At 48.2% G+C, this 12,852-nt stretch overlaps 1 protein-coding gene across 1 annotated transcript in view; it reads right to left on the reverse strand.

Moving 5' to 3' along the window:
* Positions 1–12,852, reverse strand: part of PLXNA2 (plexin A2) — a 212,899-nt gene that overhangs the window by 174,652 nt on the left and 25,395 nt on the right. The window contains exon 3 of the mRNA XM_011372463.2: positions 8,455–8,637. Coding sequence (XP_011370765.2) covers positions 8,455–8,637 — 183 coding nt within the window. The remainder of the gene's footprint in view (positions 1–8,454; positions 8,638–12,852) is intronic.

The raw sequence follows: 12,852 nt of genomic DNA on the forward strand, positions 1-12,852 counted from the left end.
GTTCCAATTCCCACATTTTCTCTTGATTTACCCTGTGACCCTGAGTAAGTCTATAATCTCTCCGAGTTTCAGCATCATCATGTGCAACAGAGCAGAGAAATATCCCAGCCCTTCCTGTTCATTCAAAATGTTATGGACCAATGAGCTAATAGCAACCAAGGGAATCTGGGCCCTTGGAAGAAAAGCATGTTAATAGTATAGGAGGGGCAGAAGTAATGCCAGTGAGAGTCACACGCATGGTGAAAGTGGTGATGTCAGCAATGGCTGGCACTTATTAAGCACTTGCTATGCATCCGGCTCTGTATTAGGTACCTTACATGCCCCATATCTCACATGCATAGCAATCTCACAAGGTAGCATTAGGGTACCTCCGAGTACTCTGAGGTTCCCCAAGATCACAGTTAATTTGAGGCAGAGCTGTGCAGCACTAGGATTTTACAGTTGGCTTGGGAGCATGAGAAGGGCAGAGAATGGCCCTGTTTCAGTCAGTTCTGCAAAGCTGCAGGAGCAAACTGCCACTTCCCCAGCCCCACCCTGGGGAGGGGTCAGTACATATTGTTTGGCGATCTGAAACTCGGAAAGCTCTCACTGGTGACTAATGCATCGGTGCCAACGTTCAGGATTAGATTAGTTCGGCTCAGCTGGTCTAGTCATCTAAGTATTTTTTTTCCCATGACTCAGGGCTGGGGGCAGGGGGCATGATTCTCTTCCTCCATCTGACCTTGCGAACATGTCACTATGACAGCTCCACTTCCCCAGGGAGCCAGAGTAGAGTGGGCTGGCGGGGAATCCTCAAAGATGTTAGGGATAATTGTGGAAAGCACTTTTGTGCCAAGTACTAGACTAAGGGCTTGATTTTATTTAGTCCTTATAACAACCATGCAAAGCATTCATTATGACCCACTCTACAGAAGAAAAATTCGAGGCTCACAAGGTAAGTAACAATAATAATAATAATACTTAAGCGCACATATGCTTAAGCTTGGTATCACTCTTTACACAAATTATTCCATTATGCTCTAATTATTTCCATTAGCACTAATTATCTTCTAAACTTAGCACACTGTGCTTACTTATTTTTTAAAAAATTTGTCTGTCTTCCCACATTAAGATATAATAATCTTCATTAGGGCAGGCAATTTTGACAGTTTTGTCTACTCCTGTGTGCCCAGCAAATGACACATAGTAGGTATTTGATAAGTTTTTGTTCAATAGCGGATTAGTTCATTTAATCTTCATTACAATCTCATGAGGCAGGTATTATCATTGTCCTCATTTTACACCTGAGGAAGCTGAAGCTCAGAGGTCGCACGGCTAGTAGGTTAGAGTCAGGATGGCATCCCTCCCATAAGCTCATATACTCTTCATTATACAAATCTGTTCCTATCCGAAGGCAGAAGACTGGACCAGCTGGTCTCTGGAGGTCCCTTCCAACCTGAGATATATGTCCCTGCCCCATATCCGCAGGCAGGCAAGGCTCAGTGGCCTTAAAGGCTGTGCATCGGTGTGGTCTGTGTTTTCCTAAAGAGGAAGGCTCTGAAACGTTAGCCTCCTGGAAATTCTGCATGGCCTATTTGGGTCACCTGGATTCTGTGAGCTCCACCCCCCTCCCCTACCCCGTCCCCAAAACACAGTTCCCTGTGTTTCACCTGTCCTGCAATAAAGCCCTGAGCTCCAGGCAGCTCACTCTTGGATGTAAAGCAGACTGCTGAGCACACAGCCTGATGCCTCCTCTACGGATTGTCCAAGACCGAAGCACGTGAGGAGCGGCACAAAAGATGCAAAAAATAAATGGACCTTTCATTGCTCCCTTTCGTCACAGCTCTGGGAGATCAGGGCATCCTCCCCTGGGGTCAGCTGGGGCTCTGGATAGAAACCCATATCCCCTGCCTACACCTGTCATGGTCAAGCAGGGGGATGCGGTGGCCAGGGGTGGGGGTTGGGGAGACTCTGTAAATGTGACTCCTTCCCTGTGCCAACCAAAAGCTGCCTTTCCCAGCTTTCGGAAGACCAGTTCTTTAGACCCAAGAGGCCTATAAAACAACAAAACAAACAGTGAGTTTGGCAGCAGGAGCCTGGGCAGGAAGCCAGACTCATTCCTAGGGCTATGGTGGCGAGCTCGGAGCCACCACCGGCCTCTCCTAGGCAGGCTTCGGGGAAGGACGGGAGGGTGTCTGTTCTCTGCTCGCGCAGCCCCAACTCTGCTGAGATGCCTGGGGAGTTAGGGTATCAGATCAGCAGTCACAGGTCCCAGGGGAGCTGCAACACCTCCTGGAATTGGACCCGCAGCTCTGGCTGTTTCCTCGATCCAAGGTTCACACTGAGACGAGTGAATCATTTCCACTCAGAGAAATGAGTGGCTATTGTTTGGAGGAGTTAGCACAGAGGGAAAAGCATGTTTCTCAGCATTTCATCCAACTTAGCCATCTGTCTGCCAAGACAACCCCACCCCACGAGGGAGCCAAGTCACAGGTTAGGGACTCTTCTGTGTGTTTTGAGAGGAAGTACAATCGCCAATGTGTCAACATTGCCAATGTTGGGGTCATGTAACCTTGGGCAGGATCTTTAATATCTCTGCGGTTCAGTTTTGCACATCTGTAAAATGGAGCAGAAATGCAGGGGGCGATCACCACACTTAGTTGAAGATTTTGCAGAAGATGGAAGGGACCACGCATAGAAAGGTATCTTGTAAGTAATATGTTACCAAATAACTGAGCAATAACCCCGGGGCCTGTAGAGTTAATACTTTCATGCTCTTGATGGATTCTTTCCACCGCCTAAACTGCTACTGCAAGAAGCTCCCAGTTTTCCTGGCTTTGCTTAGAAAATTGCTGGCGAGGTTACAAAGAGAAGAATAGAATTAGGACGTCAGGGCTTCCTGTGGGCTGCGGACTGGAGAACTCGGTTTGGTATGTCCCTTAGGGGAAGGCCAAAAGAATTTTCCTCAGGAATTTGAGCAGCCCGGCTGTTAGCTAATGGGAAACAAGGTGGTGCCAAAAGGGGCCAGTGCCCTCCCCAGAACTTGAAAAGGGCTGTCTCTGTGGATTTGCAAGTGTCCAGGAGTCCTAGAAACAGAGGGCCGGTGAGGCAGAGGGGCGCGGTGGTTACCTGGGCCTTTGCACTCGCCTCCCTGCTGTAGGATCCAGGTGAGGCAGATGGTTGTCCATGCCATCCTGGGGATCGCCAAGCCACAGTATAAATGCTGTCCCCTTCTTCCACCTCCGCCACCGTTTCTGAGAGTACCACCCCACCCTCTTCCAAACGCCGTTCACCAGAAAACAAACTCTTCCTGTTACCCACCAGCGGTTTTCTTGTTTCCTTGACTCCTCATCCCACCGCCACCCCAATCCTCCCGCCTCCTCCTCCCGCTCGACACGTCATAACTTCCTTCCTTTGCAAACCAGCCACATCAACAGGGGTCACTCTTGCTGTCTGATCTATTCCAATCAGTGCAAATAGGTGTCTGGCATGGACAAAGTGCCCAATAAATTTGAGATATATTTAACGAGCTCTTAGTGCATGACAAATGTTGGATCTGGCAGTGGGATGGATGACGCAAATATGAAAAAGGGGGTCCCTGTCCTCCAGGATCTGCGAATCTTGAGAGAAGTGGACACACTTGCAGGTGCTCCCTTGTCAGATGCCGTCAGAACAAAATTACTTGCCACGAGGGGCTGAGGAGGGCGCTGCTCACAATGCTTGAAAGGACAGGGTGAAGGACCTGTCACCAGCTTCTGAGCAGCAGGCAAGGTTTCCAGTGGGGACAGGGGAAGAGCCAGCAGTCCCTGTTGCTGTGTAAGTGCCTCAGGGCCTCAGGGCCGGAGGAGGCCTGCAGGGACTCAAGCCAGGGCTGAGGCAGCCATTTTAGCAGCTGCAAAAGGAGAGAAGAAACCAGAGAGACTTTGCCCTAAACCTTGAGAGAGAGTCCTTTCTCTCACGTCCTGCGGGCTTCTGCTTTCTCAGCTCAGCCCCTTCCCTCCTGTGCCCCATGACTTGTACTTGAAAAGGCTCCTGGACCCCTCCCTTCAACCTGGGAAATGGAATCAAATGAGTTTACAGTTCCTAATGCCACTGCTCTTCCTCCATCTGCTTTAGTATCTCTTCTCTGGCCTCCCGCAGCCTGCTCTTAGCCGGAGGGACGTCATCACAGTTAACCCAGCCCAGGACACCCTGCTGTCCCTCCTCTAGCTCCGGTCACAGGCCTGCCTGCCCTCATCGCCTTGGCCGAGCCTTGCCCCCTCTGTGCCAAGCACCTCCTCCTGACCCCTGGAGGGGCTCCCACCACCCTCGGAGGGCAAGCTGGAACCCAGCCATGACTGCGAAGCCCACACCCAGAGGCCGTGGCCTCCCTGTCTCTGCTTCTCTGCTCTGCCACGGCTTGCCCTCCACCCCCGTCACCCACTCCTACCGAAGGAGCTAGAGGAAAGATGACAGCAGAATTGAAAAGGTCTTGTGGTTACTGCAAGAGCCCTGATCCATGATCATCCTGTCTCTGCTGGATATTTCCAGTGACTGGGACTCACTCCCTCTTGAGTCAATTCTTTCCATTATGGAACAATTTTGGTGCAAGAAACTTCTTCCTTATATTAAGTGGAAAGCTAATCTACTGTCGCTGCTACGCAATGGTCTTATTCTGCCCTCTGGGGACACAGCAAATAAGTCTAATTCATCTTTCACAGCTTGGGCAGACGATCAGGATTCAAATCCTGGCTCCACCACTTCCTTGCTATGTGGCCTTGGACACCGTTACCTTTCTTGGCCTCCATTTTCTCATCTATAAAATGGAGGTGGATAATAGCATCTACCTCATGGAGTTATAGAAAGATTAAGTGAGTTAATAGATAGAAAGCTCTTGGAATAACACCTGACACCTAAGTGCTCAGTAAATTATAGTATCTGAAGAAAGCTGTTTTGTCTCCTCCTTTACGCTTCTCCTCTTGGCTTAACATCCTTTAAAAAATATGTATGAAGAACACACAGCATGACTCCCACATCCTTCCAGAGCTTGTTTATCTCACACTCTCATTGGCTTAACGCCCTCGTACGATGTTGTCTCCTACGTGGAGCTACCACTTCTCATGACCTGGAAATTGTCCTTCTATTAGTGAGATGAAGACTAATGATCTTCGCTAGAACTGTGTCATGCAGTTGATTCATGCCAACCTTGGGGTCAGTGAAGATCCCAAGATCCTGCTCACTCGCTCCTCTTAGGATCAGACCCTCATGGCACGCCACCTCCACCTTCTACCGCGCCGGGTCCTCCAAGCCCCTCTGTGCACACCTGACCCTCCTTGCCCGTCCTTTGCATCCGCACGCAAGGTCTAGAATGCCCTTCTCTCATACTCTACTTCATCCATTCATCTGTCTCATTCAGTCTTCAAGCAAAACCTGGTAATCTTCCTCCCTGATCAAGCCTTCCAGATTGATCACTCCATTGCAGCTGGTTTCTCTGGAATTTTTCCAATCCTGTGGTGAATCTTTGCCTGTCTCCTTATCACCTGTCATACGCTGACCCTTAGCCTATGTAAGTATTATACATCTCACATCTTGGCTTTGAGGTCTTGTCTTTTTTCTGCTTGTTCCTTCTGCGTGTTTGTGGCTCAGAAGGCCGTGGCCTCATCTGTGATGTTCTCCCTGTGTCGAGCTGAGAACAGTATAGGAGCGGGTAATGACACAGAGCATAACAGCACCTCATAGTCATGCAGTCCTCATGAGTCTCCACTTCCTCTCCACCTCCCCACCCAGGGACATCCTCTTCCTACGGGCCGCAGTGGGTGAGGGCTGGACAGTCTGACAGACGCCTGGTCAGACAGGCAAGGGGTGAGTAGTTTTGACACAACCTGCTTCCCTCCCTTCTCCAAACCCTTGGCTAGTGTTTTTCTTTATTTTCCTTCCTGTGTTGAAAGAGCTATGGGGCCTGGACCGTGGTAGGGCTTCCTGGGGACATTCCATAAATTCTTCATGGGCCGCTCTCTCTGGAGAGAGATGAGTGAGTAAATGGGAAGCCAGCAGGAGCCGGGGTGTGAGTACCAAGTGCCTCAAAGGAGTGTGGGTGGGAAGGAAGGGCGAGCTGCACAGAGAAGGAGGAGGGGTATTATGAGCTCATAGACACAGTCAAAGAAAGGTGAAGGGAAAAGTGAGAAGGAGTAGCCAACTTGCAGGTTGGAACAAGCTGTGGGCGGCCACACCCCTAGCCTTGCCCTTGAACCCACTGACTTGTCTCTATAGCGACTTGTCTGCCAGGGTTTGGAGAACTTAGCTCACATGGGTATGTGGTTTGGGAAGATGCCCCAAGCAGCCCCCTATGTGTTCTGTGCAAGATGCACAGAGATATGGGTAAGGCCAGCGCAAGGGTCCCTTTGAGTGGCTGGGTTGTTCTTCCTTTATTCAGTTCTCATCCATCCATTCAGCAAACATTAACACCTCAACTCAGATCTAGGAACGAAGATTGTGGAGGCACTAACCCCTGGCTGAACTCTGTAGCAAGCCTGGACCCGAAGATTGTTCTCAGGCTACATCCCCGGGTTCTGTGGCTGCTTCTTTAAGTAAAAATGATGCTAAATTGGGTGTCAGGGCAAGAAGAGATTTGTCCTAGTCTCTATGCTTAGACAAGTCACTTTTCTTCTCTGAGCCTCAGTTTCCCCGCCCAATAATAAAAGTATTGGGCCAGATGATCTCTAAGTTTCTTTAGAGGATAGTTCTGTTTTTCGAAACAGTTTTGGGGTCTATCCCACGTGTGACCAAACAGTGAAAGGATTAGGGAGGGCAAAGGAAATAAATACGAATAAAGCATGATGCCTGCCTTTAATAAAACTTTCAAGAGGACAAAGGAGACAGAGCTACATGAATGATGCAGAGAACAGTTGTGGCTACTGCTGGTCCCTAGAAAGCCTTTGTGCAATTTAGAAAAAGGTTGTCTTTTGGGGCAGATTGGTAAGAGAAGCCCTTCTATACAGATGTTTACAACTTTGGGCACATGACTTGACAAGGAGAGTTGAGGCTAGATTTCTACTCTCATAGGCCCTTGGGCCAATGCCCCTGTGTAAGGCGAGTCTGCCCAGGTAAGCCTGCTGAGCAGGGAAGTAGTGAGCCTCAGGGGTCCGAGTTGAACTCTGTCCTGGTGGAATATGCCACTTTTAGATCTTAGTAGAACTTCATAAGGCCGTTCCTTTCCTCTCCCACTTTGGGGACACAAATGCAGGAACCACACTCATCCTCTCTTCCCTGTGCCTCTAAGCCAAGCCAAGGTCCACAGTCCCCATCAGAGTAGGTAGGGGACACAGGACAGAAACAGGTAAAGACACTTTCCACAGAGAACAGAGTTAAAGGGCGTTGGTCTTATGGGAACCAGAAGATGTCTGGAGGGTTTGGCCCCTCCGCAGAAACCCAGACCAGTTTTTCTCACCACCTCTGGCAGCAACTCAGAACAAGCAGAACACGGAAATTCTTCCCTGGGCTCCCTCCCTGACACCCGCCTTCCACATCCCAAACAAGATCTCTCCCAGGCTCTAAATGGATCAGGAGGAAAGAGCTACAGGGGTGACGTCATCATCGAGGGTGAGGTGTGCTGAGGTATTGCTTGTGCCTCGATCCACAGGTGGAGGGACTGGGGAAAGGTGGCAGGAGGATAAGCTTGGGCAAGGGGATTAGCTGAGAGCGGAAAGAACGTGGCCTGCTGTAATCCCACACGATGAAGCCACCTGTGCTCTGTCTCCACACTGTAAGCACCAGGCAAGCAGGTACAAACCCCTGGCTTCAGCCTGCCACACAAAGAGGCTGCCCACACTGCCCGCCCCAGACAGCCTGTGCCCTCCAGCTGGCAGAGGTGCCCAAGGCAGGCACAGGACAAGTAGTCTACTTCCTCCTGGCAGTTCAGGTTTTGGGGGGTAGGGGTGGAGGGGTGGAGAAGAGCCTGTGATTGCAGAAGAGGAAAGACGGGAGAATGGCATCTTACCCAGGTAGCACGTGCCATTGGAAAGCAGCCCCGCCACTTGCCTGTGTTCTGAGAATGGAGACCCACAATCTCCTTCAACCACATGCTTTGGCGTCAACAGTGACTATTGACCGGTACAATCAACTCTCCAGGCCGTGGGGAGGAATTCGTGATGTTGGTGATTCATAATTTAGAGAATCAAAAAATCAGTTCTACTCGACTGGGAGATAAAGAGTGAGGTATTTTTCTCCCTTAGGCAGACGCACCTTCCTAATTCCTTAAAGTCTGGGCAATATTGCAATATGTTTGCATTCCCTAGATGCTCCCTAATGGCTGGAGGAAGCAGATAAGCCAGAAGATAAGCCACAGAATTAACCCCTATCTACTCCCCTATCCAACTCCTTTCACCAAGAATATTAAGAGTTGCCCATAATTAAATCTCCACCAACAGTTGTCTTCCAGAAGGGGCTCCCAGCTGAGAAGCCAAATGGTACTGGGTACCTGAACTCACAGACTCTTACCTTTTTCAGCTTGCCACTCTTAGTCCCCACAAAAACCACACTGTAGCCGTTGTAAACGTAGGAGGCCACTGAGGTCATGCGGTCCCGGCTGGTGGTGTACAGCGTCAGGCCCTCCACCGGTGTGGAGCCTCCGAGCGGCTGGTTGATGTCCAGTCCACAGAAGTTGTCATCGATAGGGACCGGCTGGAGGGAAGGAGAGGGAATTTGGGTGAATAGCCACAGAGGCATGGCAGTCACTTTACACTAGCCCATCCCAAACGCCAGCCCTAGAACACCAGGCTTCAGAGAGGCACAGACATGGGATGCAGGGTCCTTACGCTTGCTGCAAACAACCTCTCACCAGCTGGCCCACGAATCCCACAGTGAAACCAGGGAGAGGAACCAGCAATCTTCCTCACTCACCTGCAGTCACCCCATTCACTTTTCTGCCAAGAGATCCAGGGGTAATTTGTAAAGCTGATGGCTTAAATGCATTTTCTGGTCATTTTCATGGTCCCTATGGACCATGCCATTTTGTGGGGATCTTTCTATTTAGGCAGTGGAGATTCAGTCTAGAAGCAATGTCCCAGCATTTCCACCAGCCTGGAGAGGATTTCTTGTTTGTTTCTTTGGCTGCAAGGCATCCCTTTGGGCATAAAGAATTTTAAACCAGTCAACTATTCATCACATCCTATACTGGGGATAGATTGAAAAGTGTCATCCTAATATTAAACAGAACTTTATACTTTGAAAAAGTTACTGAACCTACATAAACCTTAGTTTCTTCGTGTGTCATACTACCTGCCCACCTTTCGTAGTGAATTATCGAGGAGCAAATGAAATAATGCATGCAAGAGAGTTTTGTTAATTTGTACAACGATTTCCACTATTGGCGTTATAGGTCTTTAGCCATGTTCAAGAAGATATAAATAAAAGAGAATTCTGGAGGTGATATCCTTCCTATTACCGGACTTTTGAAGGGAGTGGTGATGTGCTTGTGTAAACAGTATCTTTCAGGAGACTGGGGCACCTCCGAAAGATCGCCTTAAGCAAATAAAAAAGTAGCTGGGCAGAAAGCAGGAAGAACTGAGTTCTAGTCTCTGTTCTACCACTAAGTGGTCGTATAAACTTGGAAGAGTAATCCTCTTTGGGGCCGTTAAAGCGAAATGTTAAATTGTGTTTCTGAGATCTCATTCAGTTAAAAAAAGTTAAAAAGGCTGTATGCGACTGTATGCTTCCTGAGGACAGAGGCCGCCTAAGGGCTTGCGGTCTCTGCACAGTGCCTCTACTGGGCCATGATGGGTCCTCTGAATGCTCTAGTTGGCAGAACAACATGGAATCTTGTGGGCAAAGGCTGCAGACTCTGAGCCAGTAAAGAGCCCCGAGTCCTATGGCAGCTGTTCCTTCTGGGTCTGAAAAAGCATCCAGATGAGGAAGGAAATGACTGTCATGGGAAGAAAAGCGTCAGGGGGAACTCTGCAACCTGTTCTCTTTAATCTCTCTTCTCACCCTGGCCAGGGAAGGGCGGGCTGATGCATCACTCACCGACAACTGGTTTATTAAGCTAAGGCATGTAATTGTTAAACCAGGGAATTCCCGTCCATTCCAATGGGAACAGAGACTCGTATCTTGTGATTCTTTGGTTTTCGTAGGGAGCTAATGCTCCTGCTATTGGTAGAAATGATGGTGCTACCCTTGTGTGTATGTGAGAGTTGTGTGTGTGTGTCTGTGTGCACATTTTTTAGCAAAGGGAACTAACTTTTAGGTTAAGAATGACCTTGAAGTCTGGATAAGATGGAAGCCCACCCAGCAGAAAGGATAAGCTTCTCAGGAAGAAAGTGAAGCAGCAGTATGCTGGGGCCAGCACATGGGGGATGACTGTGCATCTCTGCATTCAGTGACATCACATTGGTGGTTTGAAATCAGCTATGTTGGGCATGTTTACACCATGGAAATTGGCAAATACTTCTGAAAGGCTCCCACCACCACCACTACTGCCTGCATTGAGCCAGTTATTTACTATTCGCCAGCATATTCCTAAAGCTAATGTGGAAATTTCTTGCTCCCTAGAAAGGCAAGTCAGAGAATCAGCAACCACGTTCTACATTTTCTACTTGTCTTTCTCATCCCTACACCTTAGGCAGCGGGCAAGACTCAGGAGAGATCTAAATTGTAGTCCTGTCTCTATGACTATCCAGCCACATGACCTTGGTGGCTCATGTACTTTCTCTGAGCCTCAGTTTCCTCATCTTTAAAGTGAAAGGATTGGATCAGGTAATCACCGAGCTTGCTTTCAGCTAGAAAAGTCCTCGATTTCATGGCTTCAGTTTCTTTTGCACTTTCTTCTGGGGGCTGGTAAGGCTGCATAGGCACAGGCATAACCCAAGCCAGCTTCCGAGAAATGATGAGAAGCAAAAATCCGCTGGTGATTGTGGATTTCTTTATATCTGTCCTGACTAGAATCTAGACTGTAAGGAAAACTGTTGGCTCTAAGTCCAAGCCCCCAGAACTGGCCGGCACTTCTCTCTCTCCTCTAAATGGTCAGATATTCCTAAACACCTGATGGGCTTTTCATTTTGCGCAAATGACGAGACCTTGAAGTATGGCTTTCCTTAAAGAAGCATGACTAGACAGAAAGAACTTGGACTCAGAAGTCATATGGGCTGAGCCAAATTAAAACCTTTGTGTGGGTTTAAGCAATTTAGTCTTTATGAGTTTTTGTTTTTTCCATCTGTCAAATGGGGATGATAATCCTTGCTTCATAGGGTCATACTGAGGATTAAGTGAGATCAGTTAAATTGCCCAGAACAGTCTTTACTACATAGCTGCTATTCGATGAATGATAGTCCCCTTCCTCTTCCCTCTTCTAGGAAAGAGCTCAGATCCTTCATCTGAGAGTTCCTTGTTAGTCCAGAGAGCATGTTAAAATTAATCCTTGGGACCACAGCTTCTCTCATCAAACCTTAATCCCCTCTAAAGCCACCAAATGTCTCTGGGTCCCTGGGTCTGGGACTCCTTGGATTATAAGGGGGCCCTCCTATTGCAGCCTTCCTGCCCTGTCTGCTGTAAAGGCTGCATCAGAAGAATGTGATTTGGGGTAAAAGTGGGGAATGATGGTGAGCTGTTCTTTTCCCTGAGGTCCTGGTCCCACATGTCACCTCTCTCCTAGTGCTTTCGCTGTTCTTTGGTCACTAGCCGGGGTTTGTCTCACTGCAAGCGGCTGGAGCCAGAGAAGGGTGTAGGCTTCCTCTTCCCTCTGGCTCAGAAGCAGGCAGGAATCAGCAGTTTCCTCCTGACAAGGCCCCCTCTGGGCAATGGGAACCAGGCAGAACTCTGCAAGGAGTTAACCCTTTCACTTCTCCACTTCTCCTGATTTGTTGGGGCCGTAGGTTATAAAATTTTATTGCCATAAAGAACTGGAGATTATCTAGTCAAATTTCTAATGTTACAAAAGTGAAGTAACAGCAAATAACTGGTTCTTTATTATTATGATTATTATTAATAATTATAGCTGCCATTTATTGAATGTTTATTATGTGTCAGGTATTATGCTAAGCGTCTTATATACATTTTCTATTTGATCTTCATAATAACCATAGAGAGAGTGTACTATTATCTCTATTTAAAGATGAAAACACTACAGCTCGAACTAGGTACAAAACTTGTCTAAAGTCACACAGTTTTAAGTGGTAGAACTGATTTTTACCTACAAATCTGCTGGACTTTGAAGTCTATCGTCTTAACCGCTGTCCTATTATACCAAGCAAATGATGGTGGAACCAGAAGCATAGACTAGGCACGATCTGTTTTCTCGCTTTAAGGAGTAATTTTTGGTCCCAAGAGCAGGCACCCTCAATTTAGGGTGTTCAGAAACCAGCCATGTGGGCCCCTTGGTCTCAGATTTTTCCCCAATCTGCACATTCAAGAGTCCACAGCACTTTGCACAGAAATCTGTCTTTGCACTTGTCACATGGCATAACAGTTAACTTATAACGGTAAACCTAACATGCCAGGCATGGCGTTGGTCATGCCAGATACTATCTCATCCGGTCCTCCCACGAGGTGGGCATTATGATTCCCATTTCTCAGATGGTAATGTAGAAATAGAGAGGTTAAGTTACTTCTGAAGCCGGGAAACAGCGTAGGTGAAATTTGAACCGTGGTCTCTGTTTCTAAAGTCCAAACTCTGAGCCATTATATTATATTGCCAGCTATTTCACCCCACCCCTTCCCATCCCCCGTCCCTCTCTCTCTTTCTTGCCCTTATCCCCTATTATTCAAGGATCTACTGTGTTTGGCATGACTCAGTGGATCACCGCGCATGTCCTGAGTGTCTGCCACGCGTCAGACTCTGTATTACTGGCCATCACTGGATACTTTAAACCTGGAAACCTCTCACATTTCAGGCCCTGGGTGGTT

The sequence above is a fragment of the Pteropus vampyrus genome, unplaced genomic scaffold (assembly GCF_000151845.1).
Source record: "Pteropus vampyrus isolate Shadow unplaced genomic scaffold, Pvam_2.0 Scaffold207, whole genome shotgun sequence".
NCBI lineage: Eukaryota > Metazoa > Chordata > Mammalia > Chiroptera > Pteropodidae > Pteropus > Pteropus vampyrus.